Below are 26,625 nucleotides of genomic sequence, written 5' to 3' on the forward strand. Positions count from 1 at the left end.
AAATATGTATACATCTTAGATTTCTTTCCACTAAGAATTTTTAAGATAAACCTAGAGGGCCCATTCAAAGGCTCCAAGTATCAGAAGGCTAATTCCCATGGAATGCCTTTGTGCCCAACAATACTAGATAAATGCCATTTATACACATGATTATTTTTTCTAGGATAGATTAAGTTTATTTTTGAGATGCACATACATTTCACAGATGATAAATCCAATACTTTGATTTCTAAGGGCTAAAATAACCTGCATACAGATGACAACTTATCTAAATGACCAGAAATAAAAATGACTGACTGCAAATAAGCCCACAGGAACATACAGTACTTAAGCATCACTAATCACCACTCCCAAGGCCACATGTGTGTCAACAGCACCTTATCTATGCTGATGATGTTGTAAGAGTCCAAAGACAGGCAGATGACATGGATAAGAATTTATTACTCCCGTGTGAAATAACAATAATGCTAGCTTTACCAATGACCATCTCAGGACTGGAAGAGTTGTACCTTCCCTCTCTCTCCCCCTTTCTGTCCCCTCCCTTCCTGGGCAGCTCACCTTTAGCTCTTAGCAACATAACAAGAAGAGACAACTCTGTGATAAGATACCTCTTGCATTCCTAGGACTTAAACTTATTTTATGTTTTATAGTTTTTTTTATTTTGTGGTATTGGGGATTGAATCCAGGGCCTTGTGCATGCTAAGCCTTGTGCTCTACCACTGAGTTACACCTAGCCCATGATATTTATTCTTTATTATGCTCCCAAGGCCTCCACTTTCTGGGCCATCCCTTCTCCTATCATCTCTACAATCAATAGGATTCTCAGAGTCTTCCCAGGTGATCTTATCCCAGTGTCCAGGCCCCTCCAGGTGAGCAGGCCTAGCTACTCCTGAGTGTCTGTTCAGGATAGGACATATCTATGTCCCTCACCAGGCAGCCTCACAGGGGACTCAGATTCACAACACTGCCTTTACATTCATGCTTCAATTTAACTACTTGAATCTCTGCCAATTTCTTTTCTTCACAGTCAGTTCAATCACGTTGGAGAGGAAAGAACAGATGATTTGAAGCCAGGAAATCCTGGGTGGAAACCTAACTCCAGCACTCAAATTGAACTCTGTGCCTAGGAACAAATTTCATCCTCTTGGGCCTCAGTTCACTAATGTATAAAAAAAGACAGCTATGCAGAGGAAAAGAAACGATGGGTATAAACTGCCTGGCACATAGTAGGTGCTCCTTTTCTTCCCTGACTCTCTGTCTCCCCCCTCCCACCTACAACTGTTGGCTTTAGTTTCTTTCTCTCCAGAATGTTTTCTTGCATCCCTATCAGAGACCCCACCCCCTCGTGCTTCCTGCTGGCAATAGCTTCTATACCTGAATCCTGAAGAGTGTTTTAAAATGTGCGTCAGGAAATGTGACTAGAGCATTGCCCAACTGTGGTTCTTGAAATAGAAATAACAAGACTGCAAAATCTAGCTTAACGGGGGCTGTGTGAAGACGGAGGGAGCCAAGAGAAACCCTGGACTCCCCCAATCTTTCTCTTCTCCTTCTCCTGTCGACAGTGTCACCAGATTTAGCAACAGAAAATATAAAGTTCCCAGTTACGTCTTAATTTTAGATAAACAAATGATTTTCTAGTATGTCCTAATATTGCACAGAGAAGGAAAATGCCTCTCCAACCAAGAAAAGGAAGTAAGAAAGAAAATAAAGATCGCGACTGTCAGAGATGAGTGTATGTGCCTTCCACCTGGTGCCACCAGAGAGCTTAAAGTTCTTCCACCAAAAGGGGTTGCCCAGTGGAGTCCCAACTCCATGGAGTCATGAGTCCCAGAAAGACCATTGAACGTGGGCAGTTACTGGACAGGTACAATTTTTTAAGACTTCAGCTGCCCGTCTGTACAAAATCCACCCACCAAATGCTCTTGATAAGTGTGTTTTATGGTATATTTTATTCATTAATATTTAAACATAATTTTGGTCAATGAGCACATATTTTATATTTCAACCTAAGAACACTGGAAAAGAGGAGATAAGGCAGCCATAGTTAGATACAAGTGAGTTTTCTCTTAATTCATTTGGATTTGAGTTTTCTATCATAAGAGGGAAAAAAAGGTGATAAAATTACACATGAAAATGAACATATGGTACTGTATAAACTGAAATATCATCTCAATTGGGTTATTGCAATAACTTCCCAATTGGATTCCTGGCTTCTTCCTATCCATCCTTTTCTCAAACCAGTAGCCAGAATGACCCTTGTTAAAAAAAAAAAAAAAAAAGAGTCAGATCATGTCATTTCCTTGCTCAGAATCCTCCAGGGGCTTTCTAGCTCACTCTGTGAGACAGTCAAAGTCTTTCCAATAGCCTTTGGGGTCTTGCAGGACGTGGCTCTCCTCTAGTCTTCCTGGGTCTTCCCTGGCTCTCTTGGCTTCAGCTACCCTGGCCACTGCCCATGACATCCTTGCCCAGGACATTCCATGCTCATTCTGTCCCCTCCTTCAGGGCTTTGTCTCATGCCAGCTTCTTGGAGTGCCGTCTCTGGCCACCACTCTGAGCACATCCTATCCCCGCTCTCTGCTATATTTGCCTCCAGTCCACTGATCTCATCAACTGATGAGATGCCTGTGTTATTTAGCTATGCATTTTGAGTTATGTCGTTTGTGTCCCTCCCCACTAGAATGCCTGGCAGAAATGATGGCATCTAGTTCACTACAGCATCCTTAGCATGGACAATAGCACATGGCACATTCAATGCACTCAATCAAATTATTAAATGTTGAATAAAAATAAGGTAAAAATAACGATGAGCTGCCATAAGATAAAGGGTATTTACTGAAAGATAAATGAATAAATGTAGGGTTTTCTTTAAGAAAAGTAAGAAAATATTTCATCCCTGAAGTCCCTTGCTTGCTCTCATGTTTTCCTTATTAGAACAATAAAAAGAACCAGAGACGGTTCACCATTTTTCTGCTTCTGATATTAATATTCTAGATGCAGGACAGAGCTTTTACACTGTATAGCATTTTCTAAATCATAAGATTGGGAGAAAGGACCATTTGCTGAAATAATGTCCTTTTAAAGTGCTTTCCAGGTCTCTACCCTCAGGCTAAGAACAGTCAAGAAATTCTAAAATGAAGAATGTGCTCCTTATGAAGTTTCAGCACAATGGGCATCCAATAAACATTTGTTGGTTGGAAAAGTTTGCATTTCTCACCCTTTTAACTGAGCAACCTTTAAATGTGAGATGTGTCAAAATCCAAAATGCCAAACCGATTTCTCATTACCTCTCGGCCGCGTCTCTGATGAGCTGCTGCAGGTCCACCTCCTGCTTCCTCAGGGTTCCAAACGAGGACTGACTCTCCACCAGGCCTTTGCCTCCAATGTTCAGCTTGACCTTCCCCAGAATGGTCTCAATGGTCCCACTCACATGGTTTTCAAACTTGCCCTCGTATTTCACAAAGTCAGACTCCACGACCACTGCAATGAATGGAGAAGAAAAATCGGAAGACGAAAAAGCCGCTTGTGTCTCACCTAGCTTCCAACCCTGCCCAGACCCATGGGAAACATGCTGCTGGCATCCAAATGGAAAGCCAGCACTATATTTTATGTAAGAGCAAAAGAAACGGAGCCACCACAACTGTGTGTAACAAGGAGCATGCCTGGAATTGCCTAGGCTCCCTGGGTGCTTTTTAGTCTTTTCAATCCCAATGTAAGTATAGGAAAGTGCACAAAAAGCATCAGTGCAGTTCAGCAAATCATTTTCAAGTGAATATTTCTTTAACCACAGTTGTGGTTTGTATACAGTGTCATCCAAAAAAACTCCTTGTTAAGTCAGGAATGTTCCAAGGTGAAATGATTGGATTATGAGAACTGTAACCTTATTAAAATGGAAATTGGTACCAAGAGTGGGGTCATTGCTGTGACTAACCTGGCCATGTGGTTCAGAAGCTTTGGGAATGGCTTGCAGGAGAAATTTGAAAATGCAGGCTAGAGAAGCCTTAGAATTGTGTAAGCAGAGATTAATGGGCAATTCTGGTGGGAGCTCAGAAGACCAGAATCTTGATAGGAAAGTAGACTCTGCTTATAAGGTTTCAGAGGAAAATGAGGACTCTGTTAGTAACTGTACTAGAGATCATTCATGTTACATTCTGGCAAAGAAGTTGTCTACCCATTGCCCATGTCCTGAGATTTTTGGTGAGGCTGAGTTTAAAGGTGATGGACTAATTAATCTGATAGAGGAAAGTTCCAGGCAGCATAGCATTCAGTCAGTGGCCTGGATTTTGCTGGCAGCTTTTATCCAGGTTTACTGTAAGAATCAGGAACAGTAAGTAGAGTTGAAGGGGACCAAGAAAGGTAGGCTTTTTGAAGAGATCATATCTTCAAAAGAAATGCTAAGTACTTTGCACAGAGGAAACTGGGAAGGTACCTCAAGGGCATCTCAGGAATTTGCAAGATCACATCCACTTCCAGGTCAAGGATGTAAAATGGAAAATTCCTTTGAGAAGAGATCATGGGAACACCCTGCTTCCATAGCAGAGCCTAGGAAGTTATTTCACCAGATTCAGCTGCCCAAGCATTCAGAGGTTGCCGCAGCTCTGGTTCCAGGGGGACCAAATATGTACAAGCTGACAGCAGACCTTGGTGTCATCCACAAGATGCTGGTTCGGCAAGAATGCAAGATACTAAAGTTCAGGGGTCATGGAGGTCACAGTCACTAAGATTTCAAAGGAAAGGCTGGGAGGCCAGGTAAAATATAGCAGGCTGCCCCTGAGACATGATGCATGGAGCTTTGAAAATGAAGCCAAAACTGAAATGGAGACCACAAGAATTAAAAATGTCAGCAACATGGACTGTTTACCACAGTTGCTGGCTGCAGAGAGAGCCAGGCTAAAAGAGAGGCCCTGTGCCCGGCAACCAGCAAGGCCAAAGGGGTGTACTGCCCACACCCTTTGGAGAGCCCATCTCACAACTACATGTCAATTGATGTTGTACACAGAGTTAGCAGACCTGTTTGCCCAGTTGGGTTTGAGTCTTGCTTTGGCCTTATCACTTCTTTCTATGCCCCTATTCTTCCCTTTTGGAATAAAAATATTGGATTGTTTTTTGTTTTTTTTTTTTTTTTAATTTTTACAGGGGCTCACAGCCAAGAGTTTGCCTCAGATGAGACATTGGACTAGGACTTTTGGGCAATACTGGAACTCTCAAGACTATGGGACTCTTACAGATGGTCTAAATGCATTTTGCATTGTGAGATGGACATGAGCTTGGGGGACGAGGGGTAGAATTCGTGGTTTGGATATAAGGTGTGACCCAAAAGTTAATGTGGTAATGTCCACAGGTGACATGATTGAATTGTGAGAGTTATGACCTTAAGGGTCCATCCTAATTTGAATGGACTGGATGGTAACTGTAGGTTAGTAGCTGGAAGAGGGGAGTCACTGGGGGTGTGCCCTAAAGGAGCTTATCTCCCCTGCAGCCTCTTCCCCCTTCCCCATCTGTGCTTTCTGACTGCTTCCCTCTGCACACCCTTCTGCCCTGAAGTGTGCCTCGCCTTGGGCCCAGAGCATTGCAACCAGCTGATATGGACTCAGACATCTGAAACCATGAGCCCCCAAAAACGTTTCCTCCACATTGTTCATGCTGGATATTTTGGTCACAGCAACACAAACCTAACTAAACAAACTCTATCCAGTAAAGAAACAGAGAATTTTAAATGTGTGGTTTACAAGAGTAAACTGAAAAGGAATGGCAGGTGGAAGACACCTAAGCCCTCATCATAATTGCACCCCACCCCCTAGAGGAGTGCCTCAGCATCTGGCAGGTCAGCCATCTGGACCTGTCCTTGGTCAAATTGCCTTCCCATCCACCAGTCTTGGAGAACATTCCCTGTCCCTCATTATCTTCCCCAATCAGATAATTTTCTTCCCATGTTTACATTTTCCCATCTGTCCTCTAGTCATTCTTTATCATGCAATTCCTTATCACTGTCCTCCTTATAAAGTCAGCTGGACATGCTCAACCCCTCGATCACCATCCAAAAGCTCCAAGATTCTCTCCCTTCTTCTTTCCTGGTTTCCCAGATACTAAGGAATCTGCCACCACTACTGGTATCCCACCTTCAATTATGTCAATTGGCAATTGCTGTTCTTCATCAGGCCACATCCAGTGATTGCTATCAGAGCTCCTTAAAGGTCTACCCTTCTTATCTGAACTCTAAAGATAAATATCTGCTGATCTCATATGTGAACTAGAGCTTCCTCTTGTCTCCAACCTTCTACTGTTCTCGTGTGTGTGTGTGTGTGTGTGTGTGTGTGTGTGTGTGTGTGTAAGTGCGTGCACTGGAGTTGAACACAGGGCCTTGGGCATTCTAATCGCACACTCTACTACTGATATCTCTAAGCTACACTGAAACCTCTGTTCCCATTTTTAATCGAAACAGGTACAACCATAAAATAGTCTCCATCATCACATGGGTAAGGATACATTAAGAACCTGCTAGGAGCTGAGCATGGTGGTGCACGCATATAATCCCACTGGCTTGGGAGGCTAAGCAGGAGGATTGCAAGTTCAAAGCCAGCCTCAGCAACTTAGTGAGACCCTGAGCATCTTAGTAAAATCCTCTCAAAATAAAAAATAAAAAGGCCTGAGGATGTGGCTCAGTGGTTAAGGGCCCCCGGGTTCAATCCCTAGTGTAAAAAAAAAAAAAAAAAAGAGCCTGCTACAAACTTCACAGTTAGACTTTTCCTTTTCTCTGATCCAAGGTTCTATTGGGCTCCTGGGTATCCTTCACAAGGGATTAAAACCCATGTGAATCCATACACACACGCATACACCCAGAATCCATACACACACACACACACACACACAGCCTCAGCAGCTGCATTTCTTTCACACCAGTCAAGAAAACCCACTCCTTACCCAGGGTTGATAAGTCATCACCATTCATTATTTTGCAATTTACAAAAAAGAGCATAATTTTCCACACCACCACCCCAAATAAGAAGTCTATGAAAATGCTCTCAATCCAAAGCCTTTCCTAGTTAACATCTTGCGAAATACAAACACTTTGGGAAATGCTTTGGGAAGCAGGGTGGAGCAGATAGTAATAGTTTAAAATCATGTCTTTGCTCTAATATTACTAACTGGAAGACCTTGGATGAGAACTTTTTTTGATACAAGGCCTCACATATTCTAGGCAAATACTCTACCACAGAGCTACATCATCAGCCCTGGAAGACTGGACAACATTCATTTACTTGCATCCCAGATTTTCATATGCAATTTGCAGATAACCAATGATACCTACCTGATGCTGTTGCTAGTTGATGTATAAGAAGGAAGAAATACAGCCAGGGCTCCATCTGTCTATCTATTGGGTTTAGACTAGAGCAGCATTCTTTTCTTGTAAACAGGACAGTCATAGGTTCTACAAAGTGCTATACAGACAGAAGTTCTATCTTCAGTACACCCTTCTGGATTCAGGCTTGTTACCACTGTTGGAAACTGTGTCTCCAAAACTAGCTACACAAAGTGGGGACAATCAGGACTTTGTGTACTCTGGGACACCACCCTAGACACACCTCCTGAAAAGATGTCATTTGCCCATACTTCTACATCAATCATCCACTGCTGCTGGTGGAAAAAATGAGGGGACCAGCACGCTGTCATGGAACTGCCAGGAACCAAATCACTGTCCCTTCCACAATCACTCCCCTGATCAACACTCATGCCAGGGCTGTTGGGAGCAGGAAAAAAAACACCTAAAGGTAAAGCATCCTAAATCATCTTGGTAGATAGAGTAGGGGACACTTTTCATCACCGCTTTAACACCAACATGCCAGAATCCAGGATGCGCTCTGACCTCAGATGATGATCATATTCTTTATCTGCACTGACAGTGACTGGCCTCACCAACTCAATGTGGTTTTCATAATCTTTCAGGACACCACAAAAGCCATTTTATATCACAAAGCAGAGGAACTCCAATTATTAAGGGGCCCTTGGTCTATTTGGGGAATTTTTTTCTCTCTTCCTCCTCCTTAAGTTTAGTTATTTCACAATTCAATAGAAATTTTACTAGAAAGCACACAAATCCAAGCTAGGGCATGATGAAAAACTAATATCAATTCATTCTCCCCTTGCTTGGCAGCTCCAATGGGCTGACTAAAGAGAATACTGGCTGGAGTACTTGCCTGGAAGAAAGTTTGGAGACTCTTTTCCCCTTTAATAGATATACAATCACAAAATTAGAGAATTTTAGAGCTGAAAGAGGACTAAGACAAATTCCATCCACTAATTAAGAACTGATGAAGCAAGGCACAGTGTTGCACGCCTAAAATCCCAGAAACTTGGAGGCTGAGACAGGAGGATTGCAAGTTCAAGGTGAATCCTTTCTCAGTACAAAATAAAACAAAACAAAACTGATCCAGTATTCTAAGAATCCATGCTAAAGTGATTACTTAAAAATACCCACAAAAACATAAATAAAATGTTCACTGCAGCCTTCTTTATTAAACACTAAATTGGAAGGGTTTAGCAAATTAGGGTGTATACACACAAAGGAACAATGTGTTTGTTGAAAATATCATTAAAATACTTAAAACTATGGAGAAAACTTACATAAAGTTAAATTTTAAAAATTTAAAAGGAGTGCATAAAAATTAGTATGATTCTAATTCTGTTTTTAAAAAATTAGATGACAAGGCCAGGAACAGTGGTACACTCCTGTTCTCCCAGCTATGGAGGAGGCTGAAGTAAGAGGATTGCTTGATCCCAGCTCAAGGCCAGTCTGGGAAACACAGCAAGACCCCCATCTCTAAAAAAAAAATAAAATAAATATTAAAAAATTAGATGCAGAGAAGAAAAGACTAGACTTCTGTGTTAATGGAGATTAACCAGCAATGATGGAATTTTTGTTGCTCTTTTTCCTTCTTTACCTGTCTATATCTTGTTACATAGTCATCATACGTCACTTTACGATGGGGACAATTTATGGGGAATGCATCATCAGACAATTTCGTCATCATAAAAACAGCATAGAGTGCACTTATACAAACTGAGGCAGCTAAGATGTCACTAAGTAATATGATCATAAGGTACCACCATCTTGTATTCAGTCTGTCACTGACTGAAATTCTGCCCTTGACTGTACTATAATATTGCGTCCAATTTTTTGTGCAACCTGTTGACAGCCATCAAGCCCCGCCCCCACACACACACTCTCTTCTTTTTCTGTTGCACATCCAAACAAACTAGTAAGAAAATCTAGTTGCTCCCTTCATTGATGCTAGAGAAAACTACACCACACAAGCTCCAATCAGTACCCCATCTCTGTCCAGTAATCACAATAAAAACTGAGCCTGTCTCCTTACCCCTTTCTCTGTATCCATTTTTGGCCCAGTCTGACAGTCTGCCTTATGCTCCCTAGAAGGTACTAACCCTTTACACTCCCTTGGATAGGTATGTGACATCACCAATATCAACACCAAAAAAATTTTGAGTAGGGACACATTCCACTTATGCTGAGTGCCCACAACATTTATGATGGACATGACTTTTACACCAAAATTGAAGTAATATTTTTAAAAGATTAAGCTGTCATGTTGTGCATGCAGAATTTCATTCATTTTTAAGTAAGGGTATGTTTTTAAGACAGTAGGCAAAGAAAAATGAGAATTAGTTAGAAGGTATCACCTCATTTCCAGGGAACACATGTCTCAAAGAAGATCCATCTTATGTCTGGGAATAATTGTAGAATACACAAAGAAACATACCTGGACTCAGAAATTGATCTTCCGTGAGTACATCTCCAAGGGTGACAGATAAAAACTGGTACTTGGGTCTCTGCCAGCACCAGTATCTCTTCTTTTTGGTCACCAGACTTAGAAGTTGTAACTTGTCAGAGTCATTTAAGTTTGATACAGAAATCAGGTTACCGTCAGCATCAACTTCTTTAAGAAAATTCCTTGTTGCTTTGGCAAACATTTTGAGGGTTCCAGATTACCTGAAAAAAAATAAGATTATCCTAAAATCAAATGAAGTTATTATTTTGTGTCTTTTTTCCTAAAATTATATTTCTCCCTAATCTCAATCATTCATATGAAATAATATTTTCTCCCAATGAAGCCCTCTAATTTGAGTTCAGTTGATGACAATGAAATTAAATTGAGATATTGAAAGACAATATGTGAATCAGTCAGGATAGGCTAGGTTATGCTTCTGGAACAAACAATACCCACATCTTAGTGGCTTATAATAATAATTTTTTTTGTTGCTCACAATCCAGGATGGGCTGAGAGTTCTATATATTATAGTCATTGAGATCCAGACCAAAGGAAAAGCCACTACCCTAAACATCATCAGTCATTATTTAACAGAAAGAATTCTGGAAGTTCTCATACCTGTAATTAAATGCTCTGGCCCAACAGGACACATGGCATGTTCACTTATAACTTATCAGAGCTAATTACACAGTTTCATCCAACCATAAGGGTGAAGAAATACAATCCTACCAAGAATCTGGAAGGCAGCTGAGTGTGATGGTACATGCCTTTAATTCCAGTTAACTTGGGAGGCTGAGATAGGAGGATCATAACATAAGTTCAAGGCAAGGCTGGGCAATTTAGAGAGACTCTGTCTCAAAATAAAAAATAAAAATAGGTGGGGATGTGGCTCGGTGGTTAACCATCCTAGGTTTCAATCCCAAGTACAAAAAAAAAAAAAAAAATCACCACTTGAACATTTGAAGATTTTGTCATCTGTGATGGGTAGGGGGTGAGGCATCCTGGAACCAGTCCCTTAGGGATGATTGTGTTCTCTGTAAGGTCAAAAGTGTCCTCTACACTGTGATCCTTCCAATTCAGAAATGAAAATTAAGTTGCTATTACTACTGAACCTAGAAATAATAGCACAGTCACAATTTAGCTGGAGAGAAAAGAGACACACTGGAAGATAGAAAAGAAAAGCACTACATTTAGTGGAACAGGTACAATACTATCAACAAACGGTGTTGGAAAAATGGGCTGACCTTCTGGAAAAAAAAAATCTGATTCCTCTCTTCTACCACATGAGGAAATTCTCAATGGATTAGCAGTTCCTTTGAGGAAAAATAAAACCATAAAAGTAGTATGAAAAAAAATACAGAGAAATGTTTGTACAATTGTAGGATAAGTAGGGCCTTTACAAAGATAAAGAGCAGGGACTAGGGTTGTAGCTCAGTGGTAGAGTGTTTGCCTCCAACGAGGGAGGCACTGGGTTTGGTTCTCAGCATCACATAAAAGTAAATAAATAAATTATTGTGTCCATCTACAACTAAAAAATATTTAAAAAGAAGAAAGAGGGCAAACTGAGAAAGTGCTAGTAATATTCAACAAAGTATGAAACTGCTTATAAAAAAAAAACACTTTACAGATCAGGCTTTAAAATATCCCAGTAAAAACAGGGAAGATAAACAATTCACCATTCACAAACTACACAAATCACACACACACACACACACACACACACACACACGTATACTTACTTGTACATAATTTAAAAATTACATTTAAAAAACACAAATTGAAACAATATTTAAAAAAAAAAACCTATCCATGGTTTAGTTGGAATTTCTAATAGAGAAAGCTACATTTCATAGGGTTTGCACCCTGCTTCTTGGCCTGGTCACCTGGTCAGATGGTTTCATAGAATTTAAGAGCAGGATCTTAACCATTTTGCTTTGTTCAACATGAATCTCCTCTAGGGCATCAGTTCTTCTTTAAAGTACTTTTACCTGGATTATTATGAAGCAGTTGCTACCTGAGCCTATTCTTACATATTAACAGTCAAAAAATGAACATTTAAGGAAGAAATTCTAAAATATGCAAGGAAGATCTATTTTTTGCAGGGGTGAACCCAGGGGCACTCTACCACTGAGCTACATACATCTCCAGCCCTTTTTATTTTTTATTTTGAGACAGGCTCTCACACAGTTGCCCATGCTGGCCTCAAACTTGTGATCCTCTTGCCTTAGACTCCAGAGTCACTGGGGTACAGGCATGCATCACTGCACCTGGCTAAGAAAGTTCCTTTCTGAAACAATGAACAACAAAGACAAACCACTAAGTATACACTGGCTCCCATCTCAATTTCTTCTCTCATAAAGTATACAAGTATCTTGCACTCAATGGAAGACTCATTTATTCATTTACCATAATTAATTATTGAATCCTTCATTGATATTTTTGAGTACACACTAAACTCAGGAACTGTGTTTTAAGCATTTAGGATACAGAGATTTTAAAAATAATAATAATAATTTCTCCTTAATGAGCTACTAGTTTGGTGACCAGAGGAGAAATAGCTAGGTTTTATGTTAGTTATGGGCACAAATAGCTACATGGAATGAAACAAGAAAAAGGCACATAAAGCCAACTGGAGAGAGGTTCCCTGTCACCCGCAGTCCTCTTGAAGTTGATGCACCCACGAATCAACCTTTGTAGGCCAAGAAGAAAATCGTCAAGGGAAGGACACCATGATGCTACTGTTGCAGAGGAGCTCAGTTAGAGCAGCAGGGAGCTGCAGGTGGGGGGCGGGGAGCTGGGGAAGAGAGTACAGGAAGATGGGCCATCGGCAAACTGGCGACAGCCCAGAGGACACTGGGTCATGTTGCCATGCTCAGACCCTTTCCTCGGCAGGCCTGGGATGGCTTCTCAAGCTCATTGTAGTGCAGGGCTGCAGAGTGGGGAAGAGCCAGAGGTAAGGCCAAGGAGGCCCCTCAACCAGGGCCTGAAGGCCCATGCCCCCCCCCCAAAGGGGAGCCAGGGCAGCAGGAGCCACTGGAGGGTATGACTACAGAGCCATGTGATCAGAATGGTCACCTAGAAAGATCTCCTGAAAGCAAAATAAGAAATGCACAGCAAATAGTGATAGTTTGAGTTCTTCTTTACCCATATGTATCCCTTTAATTTCTTTCTTCTAATTGCTCTGGCTAGAGTTTCAAGGATGTTGTTGAATAGAAGTGGTGAAAGAGGACATCCTTGTCTTATACCAGTTTTTAGAGGGAATGCTTTCAACTTTTCTCCATTTATAATTAAGCTGGCCTTGGGTTTAGCTTATATGGCTCTTACAATGTATGTTCCTACTATCCCTAGTTTTTCTTCTGTTTTGAACATGAAGGTGTGCTATATTTTGTAAAATGCTTTTTCTGCATCTATTGAGATGATCATATGATTCTTGTTTTTAAGTCTATTAATATAATGTATTAAGTTTATTGATGCCCATATGTTGAATCAATCCTGCATCCCTGGGAAGAATCCCACTTGATTGTGGTACACTATCTTTTTGATATGATTTTGTATGCGATTTGCCAGAATTTTAGTGAGACACATCAATGTTTATAGCAGCTCAATTCACAATAGCTAGACTATGGAACCAACCTAAGTGTCCCTCAATAGATAAGTGGATAAAGAAAATGTGGTATATATACTTAATGGAATATTACTCAGCTTTAAAGAAGAGTAAAATTATGGAATTTGCCAGTAAATGGTTGGAGTTGGATAATATCATGCTAAGCGAAATAAGTCAATCCCACAAAACCAAAGGCCAAATGTTCTAATATGCGGATGCTAATTCACAATAAGGCAAGGGGGGGGGGTGGGCTCTAGGGAAGAATAGCATTACCTTAGATTAGATAGAGGGAAGTGATGGGAGGGAAGGGGAGGGATGTGGGGATAGGAAAGAGAGTAGAATGAAATAGACATTATTACTGTGTGTATATATGTGACTGCATGACCAATATGACTCTGCAACATATACACTCAGAAAAATGAGAAATTATATCCCATCTATGTATGATATATCAAAGGGCATAAATGTATTATACTGTCATGTATAACGAATGAAAACAAAAAAAATTTAATTTAATTTAAAAAAATGCACAGGAGGGAAACAGATTTGAACCAAAAAAGAAAACAATAATGCTCTGAACTCTATCAGTGGCCAAAGGACAGAAGTCCAGTTGGATGAAGGGCAATGGTGATATAAAGGAGACTCTGAGGATGTCCTCCAAGGAGCTCAAGTGTGGGGTGGAAAATAAGAAGCCAGTTACCAGAGAGGGATTAGACAGGAAGCAGACTGATGGGAACAAGAGGACAGTAACTTCTGCCATCGTCCTTGGGAAGGTGCGGAGTTTATTTTTCCAAACACAAGGAGAGAACTTTTAATGAAACAGGGTCTCCCCAATGACCTGTATGAATTTATCCTGCTAGTCCAAGAGAAGACGCCCAGCGTGGCCTGCCTCAGTTTACCATTGGTGTCAGGATCTCTATTTTTAAGGTTTCTATATTCTTTTCTGGGACTGAAAGGGGGCTCAAGCTGAAACTTGCCTTCAGATTGAACAAGTTTCTGTAGAAGCAAAATTAGGCTAGCTGTTAAAAAAACAAAATAACAATCCATCTGTTGTGGATGGCAAAGCCTTGGTAATGATACCAATCCCCCCTAGAGGGATTAGAGGGTGAAAACAAGGGAACTCCTAGATTAATCTTTAATGATTTTTTTTTCTTTCTCTAACATCAAACACAGCCAATTGCCTGCTTATCAGGGTATGCTGCTTTGGGGAGAATTAGTGAAATTGGCTATTGCTCAGTAGGTTTTCATTAGAATCAGGTTTATTCAATCATGTGATTCTTAGAAAATAATCTCCTAGTGAAGTTGATGTTGGAGGTTTCTCTTTTGTCGCTAAGCTTGTACCCGTGGTACACTTTCATGGTGCAAAACTGTGAACCATGGCCAGGTGTGGTGACACCTGAAACCCCAGAGACTTGAAAGGCTCAGGCAGTGGATAGTGAAGTCTGAGGCCAGCCTGGGCAACTTAGCAACACCTTGTCTCAAAAATAAAAACAGAGAGCTGAGGATGTAGTTCAGTGGTGTAGTGCCCTGGGTTCAATCCCCAATACCAAAAAAAAAAAAAAAAAATCTAGAAAGTAAACTATATGAAAAAAGCTATCCACTGAGAAATCTCATTCCTGCCCATGTCCTTGTCTTTTCTACCATTTTACTTCTCTTCTGTTCAGTTATATCACCTTCATGTTTCCTTATACAAATACATGTTAAAAGGAGTCTACACCGTGTTCTGCCCCTTGCTTTTTGCCATGAAACAAAACTTCCTAGAGATCATTCCACCTTAGTACCTCTTTACAGATGCCTAGTACTCCCTCCCATGAATTTTTTTCATTGTGTATTTAATTTGTCCTATAATGCTCACTACTTCAATTATTTCTAAAATTTTGCTATTTTAAAAATACCACTAAGTACTCCTATATGTACATATTTTTCATGCATGAGCAAGTGTATCTGAAGGGTGGATTCCTAGAGGAGAGATTACTAGATCAATGGGTAAATGCATCTGTAATTTTATGGGTTGTCCCATTCCGCAATCTCTCCAATAATGTGTGAAAATATCAGTCTCAGCAATAGTGTGTTATCAAACGTTTGTATCTTTGCCAGTCTAATTGGTGAGAAATGGAATCTCAATATAGATTTAGGTTGTTATTTTAATACAAATGAAATCAAGCTTCTTTTGGTTTGTTTAAAGCCTTTTTTATATTTCTTTTTTTTATCTCTTGATGTCTTTGACCCATTTTCTGTTTCTAGAAACTTTTAATATAATAGAGAGATTAACCAAAATATAGGCTAGAGAGGCAGGCTAGTTCAGCCCAGCCAATGCCTGCGGAGCCCAGGCAGGCCCAGGTCAGCCCCGCCATCGCCTGCAGAGCCTGCACTGCGTCCGAGCTGCATCTTTGAACACATTGCCCAACACCACCATCCGGACCACCCCACCCAACCTGACACTACATCTGTGAAAGTAGCCGCCTCCATCTTGGGACACCATCACCACCATCTTTAGTTCTGGCAACTCCCAGCTTGGAACACCAGCTGGGTAGAAGAGGTATTCGAGCCCTGCAAAGGCACTATAACCCTGGAATGTAAAAAACGATAACACTGCAGATCCTCAGTGCTAGAAGAAAAGACACACAAACAGCATGGAAAAAAAAAAGGGCAAAAGGTGCCCCAAATGAATCAAAATACTACATTATTAGAATCCATGGCCAGCAAACAGAAGAAATGACAGAGAAGGATTTCAGGATATACATAATTTAAAAGTTCTTTGAATTAAAGAATGATATCAGAGAACAAATACAGGCAACAAAAGATCATTTTGATAAAGAGCTAAATAAACAAATATAGGAAGCAAAAGATTGCTTCAATAAGGAGATGGAGATTCTGGAAAAAAAAGACAGAAATCCTTGAAATGAAAGAAACAATAAACCAAATTAAAAGCTCAATATAAAGCATCTCGAAAAGAACGCAGATCACACAGTGAAGATGGTAAAAAACCATGAGCAGAACATTAAAGATATATAGGATAGCATTAAAAGACCAAAGTTAAGAGTTATTGGGATAGAGGAAGGCATAGAGTTCCAAACCAAAGGAATGAACAATCTATTCAATGAAATAATATCAGAAAAAATTTCCAAACATGAAGAATGAATTGGAAAAACAAATACAAGAGGCTTACAGGATGCCAAATGAACAAAATCACAACAGATCCACACCAGGTCACAATATAATGAAAATGCCTAGCATACAGAATAAGGAGAGAATTTTAAAAGCCATGAGAGAAAGGAATCAGATTACATTTATGGGGAAACCAATTAGGATATCTGAAGATTTTGTAACACAGAACCTGAAAGATAGAAGATCCTGGAACAACATATACCAAGCTCTGAAAGAAAATAGATATCAACCAAGAATCTTATATCCAGAAAAATTAAGCTTTAGATTTGATGATGAAATAAAAACCTTCCATGATAAACAAAGTTAAAAGAATTTACAGCTAGAAAGTCTGCACTACAGAACATCCTCAGCAAAATATTCCACGAAGAAGAAATGAAAAACAACAATGAAAATCACGGTGGGAGGTATTACACTAAAGGAAATACTAATCAAAGGATAAACCAAGTCAGTAAAATACCAAAAATAAACAAGAATGTCTGGAAATACAAATCATGTTTCAATAATAACCCTGAATGTTAATGGCCTTAACTCACTAATCAAGAGACATAGACTGGCAGTTGAATTAAAAAAGATTTAAAAAGACCCAAGAATATGCTGCCTCTAAAAGACTCATTTCATAGGAAAAGACATCCACAGACTGAAGGTGAGAGGTTGGGAAAAATCATACCACTCACATGGACTGTGGAAAAAAGCAGGGGTTTCCATCCTCATATCAAATAAAGTAGACTTCAAGCTAAAGTTAATCGATAAAGAAGCCACATTTCATACTTATCAAGGGAAACATACATCAACAAGATGTAACAATTGTAAATATATATGCCTCCAAATGATGAAGCAAATATTTTCATCAAACAAACTCTTATCAAGTTCCAGAGTCAAATAGACCACAACACAATAATTCTGGGTGACTCTAACATAACTCTTTCACCACTGGATAGATCTTCCAAACAAAAGCTGAGCAAAGAAACTATAGAACTCAATAAAACAACCAATAACTTGGCCTTAACTAACATATATAGAATATTTCTACCATCAACAAATGAATACACATTCTTCTCATCAGCACATGGATCATTCTCTAAAATAGGCCATATATTACGCCACAAAGCAACTTTTGGTAAATATAAAAAAGTAGAGATACTACCCTGCATTCTATCATATCATAATGGAATGAAATTAGAAATCAATGGTAAAATTCACAAAAAAGCTATCCCAATACCTGGAGACTAAATAATATGCTATTGAATGAACAATGGGTTGCAAAAGACATCAAAGAAGAAATTTAAAAATTCTTAGAGGTAAACAAGAACACTGATGCAACATATCAAAATCTCTGGGAAACTATGAAGGCAGTACTAAGAGGAAAGTTCATTACACGGAGTTTATTCCTTAAAAGAAGAAAAAAAAAAAACAACAAATAAATGACCTAATATTATATCTAAAAGCCCTGGAAAAAGAAGAACAAATCAACATCAAAAGCAGTAGAAGTCAGGAAATAATTAAAATCAGAGCTGTAATCAATTAAATTGAAACAAAAGAAAAAATTGACAAAACAAAAAGCTTGTTCCTTGAAAAAATAAATAAAGTTGATAAACCTCTAGCCATGCTAATAAAGAGAAGGAGAGTGAAAACTCAAATTACTAACATCCATAATGAAAAAGGAAATATCATGACAGACACTACAGAAATATAAAAGATAATCAGAAATTATTTTGAAAATTTGTATCCTGATAAAATAGAAAATATCAAAGGCACTGATAAATTTATAGAGTCACATGATTTGCCCAAACTGAACCAGGATGTGACACATGTATTAAACAGAACAATTTTAAGCAATGAAATAGAAGACACCATCAGAAGCCTACCAACCAAGAAAAGCCCAGGACGAGATGGATACACAGCTGAGTTCTACAAGACCTTTAAAGAAGAACTAATACCAGTACTCCTCAAATTATTTCATGAAATAGAAAAAGAGGAAACACTTTCAAACTCATTCTATGAGGCCAATATCACCCTGATTCCAAAACCAAGCAAAGACATATCAAAGAAAGAAAACTTCAGACAATATCTCTAATGAACATAGATGCAAAAATTCTCAATAAAATTCTGGCATACAAAAACATATCAAAAAGATCATGCACCATGATCAAGTGGGGTTCATCCCAGAGATGAAAATTGGTTCAACATATGCAAATCAATAAATGCAATTCATCACATCAGTAGACTTAAAAGACTCATATGATTATCTCTTTTTTTTAAATTGGTTATTCAAAACATTACAAAGATTGCAGAATCACATTGGTTACACATCCTCATATGATTATCTCAATAGATGAAGAAAAAGCATTCAATATTATACAGCACCCTTTCATGTTCAAAACACTGGAAAAACTAGGGATAACAGGGATAACTGGATACTAGGGATATCTCAACATTGGAAAAGCTATCTATGCTAAGCCCCAGGCCAACACCATTATAAATGGAGAAAATTGAAAGCATTCCCTCTAAAAACTGGAACAAAATAGGGATGCCCTCTTTCACCACTTCTATTTAACATAGTTCTTGAAACACTAGCCAGAGCAATTACACAAACGAAAGAAATTAAAGGGATATGGATATGAAAAGAAGAACTCAAATTAGTACTATTTGCCAATGAAATGATTCTATAAATAGAAGACCCAAAAAATTCCACCAGAAAATTTCTAGAACTATTGAATAAATTCAGCAAGGTAGCAGAATATAAAATCAACACCCATAAATCAAAGGCATTTCTGTATATCAGTGACAAATCCTCTGAAAGAGAAACAAAGAAAACTACCCCATTTACAATAGAAAAATAAAATACTTGAGAATCAACCTAACAAAAGAGGTGAAAGACCTCTACAAAGAAAACTACAGAACACTAAAGAAAGAAATTAAATTAAAGAAGACCTTAGAAGATGGAAAGATCTCCCTTGTTCTTAGAGAGGCAGATTGTCAATATTGTCAAAATGACCATACCATCAAAAGCATTATACAGATTTAATGAAATTCCAATCAAAATCCCAATGACATTCCTCATAGAATTAGAAAAAGCATTCATGAAATTCATCTGGAAAAATAAGAGACTCAGAATAGCTAAAGAAATCCTTAGCAAGAAGAGTGAAGCAGGTGGCATCACTATACCAGAACTTAAACTATACTACAGAGCAATAGTAACAAAAATGGCATGGTATTGGTACAAAATAGACTTGTAGACCAATGGTACAGAATAGAGGACACAGAGACAAACCCACATAATTACAGTTATCTCATATTAGACAAAGGCACCAAAAACATATATTGGAGAAAACAAATGGTGCTTGGAAAACTGGAAATCCATGTGCAACAAAATGAAATTAAATACCTATCCTTTACCATGCTCAAAACTCAACTCAGAGTGGATCAAGGACCCAGGAATTAAACCAGAGACCCTGCACCTAACAGAAGAAAAAGTAGGCCCAAATCTCCATCATGTGGGATTAGGCCCCCACTTCCTTAATAAGACTCCTATAGCTCAAGAATTAAAATAAAGAATCAATAAATAGTATGGATTCAAACTAAAAAGCTTCTTCTCAGCAAAAGAAACAGTCAGTGAGCTGAATAGAGAGCCTACATCTTGGGAGCAAATTTTTACCATATGCACATCAGATAGAGCACTAATCTCTAGGATATGTAAAGAACTCAAAAATCTTAACACCAAAAAAACAAATAATCCAATCAATAAATGGGCCAAGGACCTGAACAGACAATTCTCTGAAGATGATATACAATCAATCAACAAGTATATGAAAAAATGTTCAACATCTCTAACAATTAGAGAAATGCAAATCAAAACTACTCTAAGATTTCATCTCACTCCAGTCAGAATGGCAGCTATTAAGAATACAAACAACAAGAAGTGTTGGTGAGGATGTGGGGAAAAGGCAAACTCATACATTGCTGGTGGGACTGCAAATTGGTGCATTCAACATGGAAAGCAGTATGGAGATTTCTTGGAAAACTGGGAATGGAACCACGGTTTGACCTAGCTATCCCGCTCCTCAATTATACCCAAAGGACTTAAAAACAGCATACTACAGAGAAACAGCCACATCAATGTTTATAGCAGCACAATTCACAATAGCTAAACTGTGGATCCAACCTAGATACCCTTCAGTAGATGAATAGATAAAGAAAATGTGATATATATACACAATGGAATATTACTCAGCATTAAAAGAGAATAAAATTATGGCATTTGCAGGTAAATGAATGGCATTGGAGAATACAATGCCAAGTGGAATAAGCCAATCCCAAAAAAACAAATGCCGAAAGTTTTCTCTGATACAAGGATGCTGATTCATAATGGGGATAGAGTGGTCAGCATGGGAGGAATAGATGAACTTTAGATAGGGCAAAGGGAAGGGAGAGGAATAGAGGGGGCATGGGGGTAGGAAAAACTGTGGAATGAGTTGGACATCATTACCCTAAGTACATATATAAAAATATGAATGGTGTGACTCTACTTTGTGTTCAACCAGAGACATAAAAAATTGTGTTCTATTTGTGTAATATGAATTGAATTGTATTCTGCTGTCATATATAACTAATAAGAATAAATAAAATTTAAAAATTTAAGAAAATATATAGGCTAGAAATTAATAGTCTGCCGTATAGCACTAGGAGGCAATACAGTGCTACTGTCATTTTCAAATATTTTGAGCAACTGATCTACCCAAGGAAGATAAAATACATGCTCAGGTTCAAATGAGTGAAGGATATAGAACCCACATTGCCAGCCGAGCATGGTGCTACACATCTATATAATCACAGCAGCTTGGGAGGCTGAGGCAGGAGGACCACAAGTTCAAGCCAGCCTCAGGCCCTAAGCAAATCAGAGACTCTGTCTCTAAATAAAATATAAAAGAGGACTGGGGATGTGGCTCAGTGGTTGAAATCTCAACTAAGCAGAAGTCAGATTTGGATTGAAATTTCCAATGTTGCAATTTGGAAGTAGATGGAAATGGCCTCAGGGAAGATGGAGCTCATGTAGTTTAGCCTAAAAAAAAAAACAGAACCTGAGCTCACCTGGAGCCTTAAGATGTTAGCAAAATCTATTCATCTGCCTCTCTGGTTTCACAGCTCAAAGCAGATTATAACCCAGAGAGCCAAAGTAAATGTGGTAAGGACATCATAGAGTCAGACTCCTGGACAAGAGACCTGGAGAGAAGAGACCAAGTAAGTAAGATCACAGAAAGCGAAATGCACAGCCAACTGGGGCCACTGGCTTGTGGGAACAAGGCATCTTAAAAGTAGCCTCTAAAGTCGTGACTGCAGGAGAAGACACTACAACCAGTCAAGACTGATAGAATCATAGACATAACCTATAAATTGCAAGAGACTTGACTCTTTCTCACATCCCTGCAGGATTCTTCTGAGAGCCGCTCTGGGCCTCTGCTAGACCAGTTCCAGGGGAGAAACCTCAACATCAAATACACTAGTTAAAGCCGGGCAAGCAATTGTTGAGTTCCTCCTTCGTGCTAGGCATTGGGCTTAATGCTTTGTATATGTTTCCTCATTTCCTTTCACAAAGCCTAGGAGGTAGGAACAGTTCCCATTTTACAGATGTGGAAACTCAAGTTCAAAGACACTATATAACTTCCCAACATCATGAGAAGTAGAGAAGCATCACTGACATCAGGGAGCTGGTGTGGGGCTTTCAGCCAGGCACTGGTATGGCAAGGAGCTGGCTTGGCATTCTCCTGCTGAACATGAGCGATGTCTCAGGGCATCAACAATAGGCAAAACCACTCTGTGATCATGAATCAAGACAAAAACAAGACCACCCCGTAATCACATCTGGCCACAGACCAAACACGAATATTGTCCAAACCACAAAAATGACCAAATACCACCTCCCACTCAGTCCTGGTTAATGAGCAACTGCTGCTTCTTGACCAACCCTAGCAGTTCCTCTTTATGAGCTTCTCTCCTTCTAGACAAGATTTAGGAAGATAATAATCATAGAATTTCCTATACGTCCTGACAGCATCTGACCCAGAGCAAAGCCCCATTTCCTTAAACCCTTCCTCCAAAATCACCTGCTACATACCCAGGTCTTCCTTGCTGCAAGGTACAACAAACCCAACATGTCCAACTCCCAGTCTTCAGCTGGAGGGCCTCGTATGTCACCTAGAGAATGAGTGCTGGGCCACAGTCCCACCCAGGTCCGTGGGAGTTCAGAACCAGTGCCCTGGACTGCCTTGCTCTGCTGTCCTCTGTTCAATTCTTTCTTTTAAAATTTGGACTATATATGACTCACTTTGGAAAGTCAGAAAAAGAGTTTGAAAGAGTAAACTTCAGTTGTGATGGAACCAAAAATCACTGCAGTGGAACTCACACTATTTCCCCACTGTCTGGGGAAATGAGACATGGCTGAACTTGTGTGCTTGTCTCATTGTTAACAACTTCAACACATTTTGAATTATTTTTAGTTTTCTAAATAACAAAGTGAAATTGAGTCTGCTAAATTAAAACAGAGGTGTTAAATTGTTATAACTTCTGGCGTCTACAGTCCAGTACCTGAGTGCATTTTTTAAATGAAAAGACAAATTAAAGATACTCTATCATCTCTTCTGAAAATAATAATCAGTATGTGAAACAAAGACATACTGGTCGCAAGACAGGCATAAGGTTAAACAAGGAGAAGGGGTGAGGCAGCAAAGGTTTTTGGGAAGTAGAATGGATAACAGAAGATGAGGCCTGATTAGGAATAGAGAGGAGGGCTGGGGGTGTAGCTAGGTGGAAGAATGGTTGCCTAGCATGCAGGAGATCCTTGGTTCCATTCCCAGCACCACAAAAAAAATAACCAAATAATTTTTTAAAAAATAGAGCAGGGTGCGGTGGGGACACCTGTAATCCCAGCAGCTCTGGAGGCTGATGCAGGAGGATCACAAATTCAAAGCCAGCCTCAGCAATTTAGCCAGGCCCTAAGCAACCCTGTCTCCAAATAAAAAATAAAAAAGGGCTAGGGATGTGGCTCAGTGGTTAATTGCCCCTGAGTTCAATTCGTGGTACCAAATAAATAAATAAAAATAAAAAGAGAAATCAAGAGGAAATCCTCTGAGCACCTGGAGAGTTCAAAAAGAATGAAAAGAGTCAGGCATGGTGACACACACCTGTAATCCCAGTGGCTCATAACTGGGGAGGATTGCAGATTCAAGGCCAGCCTCAGAAATCTGGTGAGGCCCTAAACAATTTAGCAAGACCCTGTTTCAAAATTTAAAAAAATTTAAAAAGGACTGGGATGTGGCTCAGTGTTTGAGTGCCCCTGAGTTCAAACTCTGGTGCCAAAAAAAAAAAAAAAAAATGCAGTTGTGAAAATGTAAAGCTTGTGATTCATGCCTATAATCCCGTTTACTCTGGAGGCAAGTTCAAGGCCAGCCTGGGCAATTTAGCAAGACCCTGTGGAAGGAAGGAAGGAAGGAAGGAAGGAAGGAAGGAAGGAAGGAAGGGAGGAAGGGAGGAAGGGAGGAAGGGAGGAAGGGAGGAAGGGAGGAAGGGAGGAAGGGAGGGAGGGAGGGAGGGAGGGAGGAAGGGGAGGGCAGGAGGGCTGAATGAGGAAAGGAAAGAAAGAAAGGCATCTTTAGGGACACAAGGAGATTTCTTAATCTATCTAGTAGTCTGGGCTCAACTTCTCCGTTTTCCTTTTATGTATGTATGAATGTATGCACACTATTATTGCAGTACAGGAGACTGGACTCAGGTGTGCTCTACCACTAACTTATATCCTCAGCTCTTTTCGTTTTTTATTTTGAGACAGGTTCTCACCTAGTTGTCCAGGTTGAACTCCAACTTGTGGGGGCCTCCTGCCTCAGCCTCCCAAGTAGCTGGGATTACCAGTTTGTGACACACACATCGGGCTCCTGACAGTTTTCCTTTCTGACAGATTGTTGGTAGTGGATTTTGAAGATTATTAATTTTATTCTACATTTACTGGGCAGCATCTCACACCTCACAGCACTTTTTTCATTCCACTCTAACTCAGCCTCTAGCCTGTTGGTCTGTCTGACTGCCTCTTGAGGGCGTGGACCTCAAGACATCCATCCCTCTCACTGTCCCATTTGGACCCAGTGGTGGGACCAGTGTTGGTTCGGCCTACAGCAAATGTGTAAGAAGTGCACTCTGGCCTTTCTCTCTTAGGTGCAGACGGGAAGCGACCCCCCAGAAAGGGTCCAGAGTCGCCAGCTAAGGCCAAATGAAGCACCAAGGCAACTGTTCGGTCATCTGGTCCTTCTGGGAACATCAAGGAGGGTAGCAGGTGGGATCTGGCCTCTACCCGAAGCGCAGGCCCATTAGAATCCGGGCCAAAGAGGTGGGGCCAGAGAAACTGAATCCCTTGTCTGCTCCGGGGCTTGGTCCCCACCCCATCTCTCATGCACACACGCCCCCATGCTGGGGAAGCCTCGGCAACACTCAGGGAAGACACCGGAAGACGAGGAATGAAGAGGGGTCAGGGTGGTGAAGGGATGCGGGGGGGGGGGAAGGAGGTGCCAGCTGCCCTAGCAACACCCATGAAGGGAGAGGCGCGGGCAAGAGGAAGAGGGGATGAGAAAGGGCTGGTGGGTGCCAGTCGGGGAGAGGGCGATGCGATGGGATGGAGTCTGGGGCCGGGAATAGGGAGGATGGGGCGCGACAGGCCAGCCAGGGGGTTCATCTGCCTAGAGAGGGAGGGAGGGAGGGAGAAGAGGGGTGTCCGGGAGAGATCGCGCCTCGCGGCCTCGACTCGCGTCTACAGCGGACACCCGGGTAGATTAAAAAAAAAAAAAGGAGCCACAACGGAGTCCTCAGCTCGCGCCCGCCGCACACTTACCGCGCGCCACCGCTCGGTCCCCCGCCGCCGCGCGCTCCCGCCCGCGCCCGCAGTCAGAGGAGCCCGGCGCGCGCCGGCCAGCAGCGACGTTCTAGGAGCCAAGAGGGAGGGCCCGCGGGGACCTTTGATCGGTCCCCGCCCCTTGGAGTCGCGGGACCCGCAGGGAAGCCGCGGGAGGAGCGGAAGGAGCGTGCCCCGACACTGGCAGAGGGGCGCGGCCTGGCCCGCAGCGACACCGAGGCGAGCAAGCCCGGCCACGGTTCTGGGCTCCGGGGACGCCCGAGACTGAGCAGGCCCTGCCAGAACTGGTGCCCTTCCTTCACGTGGCACCCGAAGCCGGGTCTCCTGGGCCTTGACTTTGGCCGAGGCACTGGGAGAAAGAGAGCTCACCCCCGGGTTGCAATCCACAGTAGGATGTGAATTACAACTGTGGCTTCACAGTTCCACCAGAAAAGTCCCCGGCCACCCTGGCCCGCGGGAACCCCTATTGTTTGTGCCTGGGAGCGTCGGGCTTTGTGATGTGACTGGGTTAGCAGTAAACTAGACTCCAAGTTCCTTGAGGGCAAAACCAAACCTCACTCACATACTAGGTACTCGGTAAATCCTGAAGGAGGGAATTTGAGCACAGCTGTAATAATTGTTTGCTGCTTAACTGAGTTGAAAAATTATAACCTTTGAGTCAGCGTTCATAAGTCATGTTCTCTTGTGCATTAAACAAGAGAAAATAATATTTCTGCACTCAGAAAACTTTGAAAGACTTTGTGGCTGCCTTCAAGCAGGGAGAAAGTGGGAGGCAGGGCTATGTCTTGTGCCCCTCTCCACATTGCTGTTACCCACCTGTGAAGCCTTCTCTGGCTATGGACATTGAAAAGTGCTCCTCTCCCCCCACACACACACACCCCAGCAGGAACACTTCTAGTTCCTCCTCTGCTTTGTTTCTGCTTTGCACTTATAATCATCAGCTAGGCTGGGTTTATAATTCTTATTTCATATATTCTTCTTCTTCTTCTCTAAAGTGTCAGCTCCATCAGGGATTTTTGCCTGTTTACTATACCCAGTTCTAAACTTAGAATTTTATTTGCATGGTATATATTTAGTAAATAGTTGTTGAATTAAGGAATGAATCTTCTTGTTTCTCCAGCTACATTGTGGGATCATATGCATCTATGCAATGGTAGGCATACAATTACTGCTTGCTG

At 40.8% G+C, this 26,625-nt stretch overlaps 1 protein-coding gene across 4 annotated transcripts in view; it reads right to left on the reverse strand.

Annotated features, from left to right (window-relative positions):
* Positions 1 to 25,527, reverse strand: part of Gsdme (gasdermin E) — a 65,472-nt gene extending 39,945 nt beyond the window's left edge. For 3 of the 4 annotated variants that reach the window (XM_026400239.2, XM_026400238.2, XM_026400240.2), the window contains exons 1-3: positions 25,427 to 25,527; positions 9,774 to 10,003; positions 3,285 to 3,477 (exon numbers count right to left, since the gene is read on the reverse strand). In XM_026400239.2, the coding sequence (XP_026256024.2) occupies positions 3,285 to 3,477; positions 9,774 to 9,984 (404 nt within the window). In that variant the 5' untranslated portion in view covers positions 9,985 to 10,003; positions 25,427 to 25,527. Of the gene's footprint in view, positions 1 to 3,284; positions 3,478 to 7,306; positions 7,369 to 9,773; positions 10,004 to 25,426 lie in introns of those variants that run through there. The other variant, XM_026400241.2, reaches the window with a different exon arrangement.
* Between the last annotated feature and the right edge of the window lie 1,098 nt (positions 25,528 to 26,625).

Source organism: Urocitellus parryii, chromosome 3 (genome assembly GCF_045843805.1).
Source record: "Urocitellus parryii isolate mUroPar1 chromosome 3, mUroPar1.hap1, whole genome shotgun sequence".
In the NCBI taxonomy this organism is placed as follows: domain Eukaryota; kingdom Metazoa; phylum Chordata; class Mammalia; order Rodentia; family Sciuridae; genus Urocitellus; species Urocitellus parryii.